The sequence below is a fragment of the Parus major genome, chromosome 26, assembly GCF_001522545.3.
Source record: "Parus major isolate Abel chromosome 26, Parus_major1.1, whole genome shotgun sequence".
Lineage (NCBI taxonomy): Eukaryota > Metazoa > Chordata > Aves > Passeriformes > Paridae > Parus > Parus major.
The window spans coordinates 927,217-939,348 of record NC_031795.1 but is presented as its reverse complement, the minus strand read 5'-3'; the positions used below and the strand labels follow the sequence as shown (position 1 = coordinate 939,348).

General features: G+C 43.8%; 1 protein-coding gene across 1 annotated transcript in view; it reads left to right on the top strand.

Moving 5' to 3' along the window:
- The window catches only part of LZTR1 (leucine zipper like transcription regulator 1), a 34,967-nt gene that overhangs the window by 17,657 nt on the left and 5,178 nt on the right, over positions 1-12,132 (top strand). The window contains exons 10-16 of the mRNA XM_015650715.2: positions 2,554-2,664; positions 3,836-3,928; positions 4,832-4,927; positions 5,986-6,169; positions 7,940-8,109; positions 9,884-10,040; positions 11,302-11,428. Of these exons, the coding sequence (XP_015506201.1) occupies positions 2,554-2,664; positions 3,836-3,928; positions 4,832-4,927; positions 5,986-6,169; positions 7,940-8,109; positions 9,884-10,040; positions 11,302-11,428 (938 nt within the window). The remainder of the gene's footprint in view (positions 1-2,553; positions 2,665-3,835; positions 3,929-4,831; positions 4,928-5,985; positions 6,170-7,939; positions 8,110-9,883; positions 10,041-11,301; positions 11,429-12,132) is intronic.

Below are 12,132 nucleotides of genomic sequence, written 5' to 3'. Positions count from 1 at the left end.
CACCACTTGCAGCATTGCCATCTCCACATGCGGGTTGGTGCTGGCCTGAATGCTGCTGCTCTGATTTGTAAAACAAACACCCTGAAACTCTCAGCTGCACAATGTTTTGATGAACTGGACATGGCCTTTTCTGTTCCAGGCTGTCATTCCATGTTTTACATTTATCTCTTTAAAAATGTGGTCTGTGTATTTAGAAAGTGAAGTTGTTTGATTGCTTAAGTTATTAGTAACTGCAGAGCTCTGGTTCCTTGGTCAGTACCAACCATTACAAAAGAAAAATCATCATTACAGTGTTCCATAGAAATTGTTGGAGTTGAATATGATGTGACTGGCAAGTACATCTTGGTTAAATATTTGGGTGGTTCATATTTGCCTTCTGGCACCAGTTGTTTCAAAGCTGTAAGGATTTTTGATTGAAAAAAAAACCAAAAATGGTTGTTAAATTAAATGTCAGCTTTTAAAAACTAAATACTAGAGAATTTTGAGAATTATTTTAATTAAAAGCAAAACTAAAATTTTCTTTATTTTAAAAAAAAAGATGTGGAAAATGATCTGAATAAGTCTAAAGCAGGTGGGCTGCATTTGAGCTCTGCTAGAACAGTTCTTTTTGTGGTTGCAGTTAGTTGTGAGAAAAATGTTACAGTACAGCTAACACCAGCCTGCCTAGCTGTGTGGGAATGGGTCTTGGCAAGCAAACTTCATACTTTGGGATGAGGTTGAGCTCCAGTTGATGAAGGTGACAGATGTATTTTTAACCCATTATAATACTGTTGATTATTTCAATCAGTACATCTTATTTAGTTAATGAGATTACTGCAAAGAACAAGCAGAGGCCATAGAAAATAGATGATATTTGACAGTAATCTCATCCTCTTTTGGAGGGGTATGGAACTGAGTCCAAGCAGGAATGTACTAAGAGATCAGTGTTATTCCATAACCCATCACAGTATTTATTAGAACCAGCTCTGAAGTTTCCTTGATAAAATATCCATGAAACATGCTGGATACAGAAGGCATCTTGTTTATCCAGAGGAATCCAGAGGGTTTGTTAAACTGGCACAGGCAAATATGCCTTTTCAGGTGAGTAAATCTGTGGTTTGAACATCTGAGAAAAATACCCATGTCCTAGTTACTGACTGGGGGATTGTCTCCTTAAAAACCGTAGTTTGAGGAAAAGAACAAGTCATGGAAAGTGTGGTGAGTACCAGGCTAAATGAGGCTGTTGTGTGATACCGTGGTGAATTGGTGGGAATGGGAACTGCCAGTCAGCATGGTTTCCTGGAAAATCTGCCTCTCTAGATAAACACAGTCTTGTTTCATCTTTGACTTTACTTGAGTGGTGTCTATAAATACGTGCAAGAAGCAAAGATTTCTTATACCAGAGGGCTTTTTATTTTGTAGGCAAAGATTTAATGAGATTTACTGCCTGGAAGATGAAAAGCCTGATCAGACCAGGGGGAAAAAAAGAAGTTTCTCTCACCACTTGAAGCCTTTCTGTGAGCATTCAGTGAGATTTGCTGATGTGTTCACACACCTTTGTGTAGCCTCAGAAGAAAAGAGTAAAAATGCTTTGGTCTGTCCTCTGCAGGAGGGTCAGGGTGGCTTTGGCTTACAGTGACTCTTCAAGAATCACCCAATGCTGCAGCTCTGAGGTGTTGCAGGGATGGTGTGATCCCTCTGCCCTATAAATAGCTGCAGTGTGGGGGGCTTTGCTCTCTGTGGAGCTGGCAGGATGGAGACCAGAGCTGTGGCTCTGAGGTGCCAGCTCTGCCAGCAGCTCCAGCCTCGGGTTCCTGTTCAGCATTGGACATTCCTGAGGCCTTGGCCAGATGGCTCAGCCCTTCAAGCTGTGGGGGAGGCGGGTGCTCACAGGCCTGGGGCTCAGTCCTGCTGAGGTAGATGATCATTCACCTTTCAAGTTCCTGACAGCATTTCAAATAAACTGAGTTTGCATGTTGATCACATTTGCAGAATCTGCTTATTTCTAGAAGTGTGTGTGGGGTTTCTGTGGAAAATGATGTTGGGTTTAATTTTGTAAATGATACATCTTGTAACTGCCATGATCTATAGATCTGTGTAGGTACCACTCTGATTAGAAGGTGCAGTCAGTGGGTGTTCTTAAATGTGACTGGACAATATGTTCTAGACACGCTAGGAAACAATCCTGAGGTACAGCAAATGGCAATCTGAGGATGTGAGTGTGTGTGTGTGTGAGTGTGTTTGTGTGTGTGTGTGTGTGATTGTGTGTGTGTGAGTGTGATTGTGTGTGTGTGAGTGTGTGTGAGTGTGACCCCAGGCTTCACCAGTTTGGTCCACACTCACTGCTCATAATGCCAAGCTTGTGGATTTGGTCCCTTTACAGGCAAGTCACTGAAGAGTTGGACTTGACAATCCCTGTGTGTTCCTTCCAATTCAGATATTCTGTGATTTTCCCTTTTCACCACTGATCTGTTAGTTGTAGACCCTTTTTCTTGGCAGAAGAATAGACTTCTATTTATTACCTTGCCTTTTTTGTCCTTTTCTTTCTGTTTATTCTCTATTTTCTTTCCCCAGTTACCCAGTGGGAGACTCTTCCATGCAGCAGCAGTTATCTCAGATGCTATGTACATCTTTGGTGGCACGGTGGACAATAACATCAGAAGTGGAGAGATGTACAGATTCCAGGTAATTTGCTGATAATCATACTCACTTCCACACCAGTTCCACATGAGTCCTCTCTGTGGAGTGTCTGCTTTAGCTCACCATGAGTTCCACAGCTTTTAGTCCATGGCCTTCCTACAGGCAGCCTCTGTATTTCAGATTCAACTTTCAAAGGTCAATGTGTGTCTTTAAAATCTTCAGAGAAATGTTATTTGGACAGACATTTTGGTAAGGTCAAGCCCTCTAGTGCCTTCTGAAATCCTACAGAGATCATGACAACTTTGACAAATCATTGGAAAGTGTAGCAGATGGGATTTGCTATGTTATTTCATTAAAATTGGCTGTTCCTCTTCATGTGCTGTCTTGTTCAGGGCTCTGGGGCAGTGTTTTGTATTTTGGTTTTATCTCCATGCAGCTCTCCCATCCCACAGGACTATGGGAATTGAAAATTTTAAATTCAGGATACTCACACTAGATTAAATTCAACATATACTCAAGTTTATTTTTATTGCATGGCACCCTCAGACAAGTCCTGAGAGCAGGTGAGACTCCCAGCCTCCAAATCCTTGTATCTGGAAGCTGTGATGAGACACAATTCTTCCATGTTACACTGTGTTATCTGTCCTTACCCTAACCATGGGGGAAGACCTTGCATGTGTTTGGTTTGCTTGTGACATTCTGCTCTACATGCTACACTGAGGCTGAGTTAATAAGAAGATCCAGTGACAGTAGATGTAACCTTGGTGCTTTTGGTGACAGAATCATAGAATCCTTCCTGAGCTGGAAGGAACCCACGAGGATCATCAAGTCCAACCTCTGGCTTTTCACAGACACCACATCAATCCCACCCTGTGCACCCCTGGGAGCCTTGTCCAAACACTCCTGGAGCTCTGGCAGCCTCGGGGCTGTGCCCATTCCCTGGGGAGCCTGGGCAGTGCCAGCACCCTCAGGGGGAAGAACCTTTCCCTGATCTCCAGCCTGAGCCTGGCCTGGCACAGCTCCAGCCCTTCCCTGGGTGCTGTTCCTGCTCACAGCAAGAAGAGATTGAAGCTGTCCCTCCATTGCCCCTTGTGAGGAAGCTGCAGACCCTGAGGAGATCTGACCTCATGCTCCTCTGCTCCAGAATGATTTGAGATTTTAAGTTTATGTAGCCACTGAAATGAATTCTGTCTTCTGTGGGGTTTTATTTTTTTAGTTTTCGTGTTACCCTAAATGCACTCTCCATGAAGACTATGGAAGGCTGTGGGAAAACAGACAGTTCAGTGACTTGGAGTTTGTTTTGGGAGAGGTGAGTAGAATTTATTGGGCAGATGCCAGTGGGGGTGTCACTGTGTGTGTGGTGTGTTTGCTGGGAAAAAGCAAATTGTGCAGTGGTTGTGCCAGAAATCCTGGGAATGAATCACTGGTGAACTGTCTGCCTGGTTTAGTAAATTTCGCTAATCCAGATAAATTTTTAAAGCTGCAATGGAGAAAAAGCTTTCAAACTGAGAAGATCTGTGAGTCATTGACTTAGCCTGAATTTATCAAAGCATGTTTTATAGAGTTGCAATATGAAAATTTACCAATGACCTCTGCACTTCCAGGTCCCAGTTGCCTCCTAGGAAGGTGGAGTGTTTTGCAAACCCATTATCATTTCAAGAGCCATTTTTAATTACTGAAATAAGAGAATGAGAAAAAGCAATACAGGGGAATGGTTCTCTAGTAATGAAAACAGTTTAAAAATTTAACAGAGAGCAGATTTTCTGAAGATAAACATGAGAAATTTGAACTTACCTGCATTCTTTTGCAAAAAGAAAAAGTTAGAAAAAGCTTTACAAAGCTCAGAGAACAGATCCTCAACAATGGGTGAAATCAATTATGGCAAACAATAGCAAAACCCATACTGTTGTTTTGAAAAGGGAAAATTAAACAGAAAATCAGATGTAAGGATAAAAAGCACTATACATGACACAGCAGCTTCCACTCAGTGAATGTGACACAGGCTCTTTCCCAAATGATGTTTGCCATTAGCCTTTGGGGAAATAGGTGTTGAATTTCATCTCTGTGTGCAGAGCAGATGTAAGGCTGCCTTTGACACTGACTTGAAATGTGTTGTAACCTGGGGTTAAGCCCAGGTTTCTATGACTTCTGCCATCTGCCATGACCATGTGATTTGGTGATAAAAGTTGAATGTGATTTTTGCCTTTGGCAGAAGGAGGAGCGAGTCCGAGGGCACACTGCCATCGTCACTGCTCGCTGCAAGTGGCTGAAAAAGAAAATCATGCAAGCCAGGGAGAGGGTGAAACAGGTGAGTATTTTGGAAAAGTAGTCTTGTAGCTAGGTAAGGCTCATTCTGACCAGGTTTGGGAATAAGGTTGTCAGGAGAAAAGTGGTATCTGCTGAGACAGCTGGAGGATGGGAGCAGTGTCTGATGCTAAGGTGCTCTTGAGCAAGTAAAATAAAGAGGATCATTAGTATTAATGAAGGCTACTGGATGTGTATCAGGAGTGTAACGTGGAGGAGCCAGAGTTAATCCAGTTATCTGGATTTGGCAATGTGGTTCTTGGAAGCTCTCATAGCTGTCTGAGGTCTAATCTTGTGGAATGCCCCAGAGAGGTTATGTGCCCTTCCCTGTGGGGGAGGTAAAAGCTGTGTCATGGGGATGACCCACAAGATCAGACAGATTAGAGGGAAGAAAAGCAATACTGAGGGTTTCAGCTGCCTCTGTTCCCTTAACCTTTTTATTTTTTTACTTCTTCTAGAGGTGAAAGTCTGGTGCCTCTGATCATTGTCTATTAATTTTGACTACTTCCAGGTTTTCAGCAGCAAACATTTAATGGCTTTTGGGGAAGTGATAGCACACAATCTGCAGTAAGATGTGGATGCCTCACTGCCCCCCAGTTAATTGTTTTGCCACTGGAAAGGCTGTGGGAAAAGGCTGTCAAAGTGAAACTTGGAGTACCAGAGTGCTTTAAAATACTTCTGTGTAGTACTTTGTACTCTGCCTTTGCCAGGCAGGGTTTGTGGAATCTACTCCCACCTGTCTCTCCTTCTCAGAGCGGGGTTGTTTCTGCTGTGGGCAGAAATGTGAGTTCAGTGCAATTCATTCCTCCCTTGCTCTGGTGTCCTGCTTCTGGCCTGTATCCAGGAGCTTACTTGTGTTCTGATCCATGTGTGTCCCAGGATATGGAACAGTAAGTCTAAGACATATGAATTCCTTGTTATCTTGAAGATAATCCTGAAGCTAAAAGAGATCCTGGGTCTTGAAAAATGTGGAGTAAGGAGAAGGATCCTCTGGTTTGGTGGTAACTTGTGTGAACTGGCCCAGGCTTTAGCCACGTTTGGGTGTTTTTTCTGTTTCATTAGAAATCAAAGCAAGACATTGAAGAGGAGGGACACACCACGTGCCAGAAGGATGGGATTGGTGGGAATGTCAAGCTGTGCCGACTGCAGCCACTACTGGAAGTGCCCATCCGAGAGGCTGAGGCCCAGCCCTTTGAGGTGCTCATGCAGTTCCTGTACACAGATAAGATAAAGTATCCCCGCAAAGGTAGGGCACTAGGGAGGGGAGGGGGGAAAATGTGTTTGGAAATAGCAGGATCCAGCATTTACAGGTGATCAGTCCTGTTCTGAGCACTTAATTACTAACCTGAGATTAAACAAAAACCAGATATTTATCAGAGAATACTAACCATGGTTTTTTTCCTTCCAATTCTTTTCAAATATCAAGGAAGAACAAGTTCTTGATCATTCCAAAAGGTGTAAAAAACCCCAAACAAACAAAAATATTGTATTTTGAACATCACAGCATCCTGCTTGGAAGGACATGTATCTTATCTTGGCTTGGCTTATTTCTTTTTTTCTGATCAATTCTTTTGATCCATTTTAAACTGAGCCCACACAGAAAGGTGTGCAAGCCAGTATTTATCACCTGTTAAAAATCCAATCTGAAGGAATACCTCAAGAAAGGAAAAATCTGTTTGATGCATTCATTGAAGTTCTCTGAGTTAAAAACATTTGTGGATGGAGAATAGCCAGAGAACTTGCAGCTCCCACACAGGGAAACCAGGAGCTGGCTGTGTGAGTGGTGAGGGTTCCTGGGCAATGGGAGTGAGTCTGGATACAGTGAAGAACTCCAGCTGCTGGGGCTGGGGAAGCTGCAGCCATGTACAGTGAAGTACAGTGAGGTACAGCTGTCCTAGCACTGAACTTTGCTTCAGATTCACTCCCAAGTTTGTCCCTTTCTGCAGATGATTCTGAGGAAAAATGCAATACGTGTCCATTTGTGCCAAGGCTTTCCCTGTGAGGATGCCTGTCTGAGAATGATCCTGCTGACTGGGGATGAGGAAAGTGCTCCCTGGATTCTGCTGACATTGTCAGATCCCTCTCCCAGCCATTCACTGGTGCTCAGTACCCTCACCTTGGGACAGGCTCAGGTCAAGGCAAGACTTGGCCCCCTGTGCTGTTGCCATTGTTACAGACTTCCCAGGCAGCCTGCCCCTCTTCCCCAGCCCATGAGAGCTTCTCCCTGGTGCTCCTCCTTCTGCTGGGATCCTCCATGGGACCTGCCCTGCCCATTTGTATTCCTGGTTGTGCCTCTCAGTTCAGAGAGCAGCACCCTGGGGAGCCATCCAGAGGCTGAGCTAATGGAATTGGGCATGCTCATCAAATGGGATTTTCCAATTAGACACAGGGAAGGCACGTGACACACGAGAGGGCTTTTCTCTATTAAAAAGCAGTTAGAGCAGATGGGCAGAGATCTCCTGTGAGGAAAGCAAAGGCCATGGGGGATTATTCCTCGAGTTAGTGTCCCAGCAGCCCCATTGCAGTGGCCTACAAGAGTTCCCTCTGCCTCTCTCTCACTTCAGCCCTTGTAGACCGGCTGTGGGTCTGTGCAGGCTGAAGTAGAGCACCTTCATAAGAGTCTGTTAGAAACAGAGCTGTGGAAAAGCCAAGGACTCCAGCAGGGCTGCTGGCAGCTGGACACTGTGAGAAATTTGGCCTCAAGCTCTGGTGCTTGTCAGGGATTTTAGAGACGTCAATTTCTTTGGAGGGTTTCAAAAAATTGTGATCCAGATTGTCACAAAATCTTTGTCTAAAAAATACTTTGGATTGGCTTTTGCTTGCTTCAAATTTAAACCTTCTCTTCTAGTATTGACTCAGATTTTATCTAACCAGGAATGGATTTTTTTTCTCTTTAATATCCAGTCACTGCCCATTCTACAATTCTGATTGCTCTGGTTGATATCAAAATACTTTTAGAAGGATTCCTCTCTTTGTTCTGTGAGCTCTCCAGCAGTTTTCCCTCTTGCAATTTCAGGTCATGTGCAGGATGTGTTACTCATTATGGATGTGTACAAACTGGCCTTAAACTTCAAGCTCTCTCGGCTGGAACAGCTCTGCCTTCAGTATATTGAAGCATCTGTAGATCTGCAGAACGTGCTCATTGTGTGTGAGAATGCTAACAAGCTTCAGCTGGATCAGCTAAAGGTAATCACATTCTGCATACAAAGTAACTGAAAGGAATTTTTTTATAAATAAAGTGTATGTAATTAACATTTGGCCAAAGTATCAGCTTTTGCAAATTCATCATTCCTTTAATTACAGTTGCTTGAGTATATTTAGCATAGGTTGTCCTGCAGTGGCTTGTGATATTATGTAGGCTTTTTTCAATATGTGCTCAATATTTTTGGGAATCTGCCTTGTAGAATGTCAAGGGCAGAGTGACTTTGGCTCTTCATCAGTTCACTCTTGCTGCAGCAAGATAGAACCAGTGCATTTCCTGGTCTTGCTGTGGTATATATACTGACACTACAAAAAGTTCTTTCGCTTTCTGGATGGGAAAACTGAACTCCATTCTCAGGCCTTTGTACTGAAAAACAAAATGTGCCAGTGATTCTCTGTGCTGGGTGAGAGGCTTTTGGGTGTTTGGTGACAGTCAGGGTAGAGTTGACCCCTGGTTGCAGCCCAAGAGGTGGTGGCTGTGCTGATCCCAGAGCAGTGCACAATGGCAGTTCTGCTGAACCTACAGAGAGCAGCTCCTGCCCCCAGTCCCAGAGGCAGAGCAGGACTGGGCAGTACCTGCTGCTGATGTTCAGCCTCTGCACACCAGTGACCATATTGCTGGTGGCTGCAAGCACAGTGAGGCTGGAGAAATCAGTATGCACCAGCACTTCCTCAGGCACTGTGTGTGCACAGGATGTGGGAGAGGAAAGGCTGCCAGGAGGAAGCAGCAGGGCCAGCAGCAAGTGTCTAAATGCCAGCATGGCCTTTGGTGCATGGCACCATGGTGCCATCAGCTGCCCAGAAGCTCAGGCACTGGTGGATCTGGTGTCCCCACCTGCCCTGGCTACCTCCAGAGCAACAGGGGCTCTTGCACACAGTTCCAGTCAGGCAGGATCACCCTGAGCTGGCATCCTCTCTGCTCAGGTGCTCATTAGTCTTCATGGTGAGTCCTCTGTGGAAAGCTGCTATTTCTGGCATCCCAGGCATGATTTAGAATGTTTCACAGGTGAGTCCTGATACCTTTGGATCCCAGATAAAATAAATGGCAGAAACAGACAGTAATAATGAATCTTTGGGTAAACTTGTATCCACCTTACGGTGAGCTGGTGCAGATTGCATTTATTGCTTGTAAAAGTGTCTTGAGGGGAAGCCTTGGTTCATACTGGGAAATGAAGTGCTCTTTTTTTGTCTCTAACTGATTAGCATTAGGTCTGGTTCATTTGTCACCTTTTCATGACACTGATTTTCATTGAACTGTTTGCTGTGTTTGTGGAAAAGATTCAGGCAAAACTCACACAAGGAATCCTGTAAGCTCTTTGAACCCTTGGTGGAGAGTGTCAAGAGTTAAGATCTCTTCATCCTTTTAATTAACTTCTGGTGTCTAATTATGTTAAAAGTTATGAGATAGCAACCAATCTTCATTATCTCTGTGAAGTTTTCAGTATCTCCTGAGATACCTGTTTTAGAAAGCTTTGGAACAGCTCAATGGGCAGTTCATCTCTTCCTTGTTAATATTTCTAGTCAAATTTTTCTAGATGCTTAGAATTGTCCTGGATTTCCTGTTCAAATAAGAGCCTAAACAGTCATTTAGGAAGGATAAGAATATCACTGTTGGATAATTCCAGCTGCAGGATCCATGTGGAGGTTCAAAGGGAAGCATGGCAGATGGCATATGTAACATGTAACATTGATGGTATGCTGTAAGATGACTTCAAACAATAACCATACATTTCTTAATCAATACTGGTGTATTTTTAAGGAACATTGCCTGAACTTTGTGGTGAAGGAATCCCATTTTAATCAAGTCATAATGATGAAGGAGTTTGAGCATCTTTCTTCATCCCTCATTGTGGAGATTGTCCGGAGAAAGCAGCAGCCTCCTGTCCGAACGCACTCTGACCAGCCACTCGACATTGGTAACCTTCCTGCTTTATGGACTAATTCCATGTGCTGCTTTTGCTTTGCTAATGGTTTGTTTAGCCTGGAGAGATGTCTGGGAAGCAGCCCACCAGTTCCCAGCTGGGATAACTTACTCAGGCTCTCTCCTGGACTGAGACAGAGCACAACAGTTCTTTTCCCAATGAGTTTCCATCAGAACGGTGTCCCATCAAAGTACATGAGAAATGCAGTCATTTTCTTGCAATAAAACATCCTGTTCCTGTTCAGAGAGGTGAGAGAAGGAGCAGGAGGGTGTAAAGAATGATCAAAAAAAGGCAGTGAATGGTCACTCTAAGTGGCTGAAGGGTGACAGAGCTGAGCAGGGTAACAGCCAAGGAGGAGCAGGAGGAAGGAGGAGGATCTTATGAATAAGGCACTGCTCTGTGTGTGTGTGTGAAAGGAACAGGAGATAGGGAGGAGAAGAGAAAGATGTGATTTACAGTTTTATTGTGGAATTTGTCAAGGCCTGATTTGAGACTAGTCTTACTCAACATTTTAACATCCTGACACATATCACAAGGAATGTAATATTGAAATTTTCCAAGGCCACAAAGTTCAGAGGCATTGGCAGTGTTGGTGTGGAGTGCTGCACAAAAATAATTGGGAACTGAGGAGAAAGAGAAGGAAGCTAGTCCTGGAAGGTCAAGTGGAAAGACTTTGGCTGGCATTTGTCCCAGGGGGCCAAGGTGCACTGGCTGGGAAGGTGGCACAGCCAGTTCTGTATGCAGAGCTGGAATGGTGTGAGAGACTCAAACATTAAAAACTGAAAGATGAACTTTCAAAATATGATTTAGAGCAGACTTGGATGTTCTCTGTTTCTCAGTTGTGTGTTTACAAAGGTTGATTAAAATACTGGATAAAAGAAGCCTCTGTTGCTGATTTGGGAAAGATTTTTCGTTAAGACACAAAATTTTATATTCCTTGTGGTTGGAAATAGTGCAAAGGGAGGGGAAAAATCAGCTTTCCTATCTTCTGGGGAGGTGGCCTCAGCTGGAGTTTGCTGTCAGTGGCAGAAAGCAGAGCTGACAGGTTTGGTTCTCGGAGGGCCAGTAGGGAATGAGCTGTGGTGGGGAAGGATGAAACTCATTTTGCTCCAAGATTATGAAGGACTTGACTCAAATTCTCACTGAGAGTCCCAAAGGGAAGAGGGGCTGGAGCTCTGGCTTGACCAAGTATTAATTTAATAATACCTGGTCACCTGGAACTATCATGTCTTTATTTCATTATGTTTAATTTCAGGAACATCTTTAATTCAGGACATGAAGGCTTACCTGGAAGGAGCTGGGACTGAATTCTGTGATATCATCCTGCTCCTAGATGGGCACCCACGGCCAGCCCACAAAGCCATCCTGGCAGCTCGCTCCAGGTGAGCCCTGCTCCTAACACTGTACCAAGAGTGTGTGTGAAGGACCCTGCAGGGCTGGACAGTCTCTGCTCAGCTGGCTTGGTTTAGAAGACAGGGAGGAACTTAAATCTGCATGAAGTGTTAAGATGCAGCTTTGCTCAATGAGTGTAATAAGCCTTCAAGCAGTAGTGATTAATTTTTTTTTTTCCATTTGATACCCAGCAGGGAAAGATAGGAAGAAATTAGAACTGCAGAGATCCTGCAGAGGGTGTGTGAGAAGCTGCACTGCAAGACAAAGCATCTGTAAAATCACAGAAAGGGAAAAAGGATTGAAAACTTAAAGTGCTTTCAGTGAAGTGGAAAGCAACAGATGCCCAGTGAGGTCAGAAGGAGCCTTCTGACAGTGAACAATTCATATTGTATCATGTGGAACTTGAATTTCTTTCTCACTTTCAGATATTTAATAATGGTTATGAATAAACATAAAAAATGGTGCATGACAGAGACTAGAGTGTTCCCATGCTTTATGCAGAGAAAGGACCCTGCTGATGGTGGGACTGTTCTCCCTCCTCAGGATGTGGGTGAAGTGAATTTGTCCTGCACTTGTGTGTTCTGTGGACCTGCACCTTATGTTCCACCAAACATTAAGTGTTCACATAAAATTTCTATTTCAAATACCATCACAAGATTTTTCCAGACCCAGTAACAATATTCAGTATTAGTTA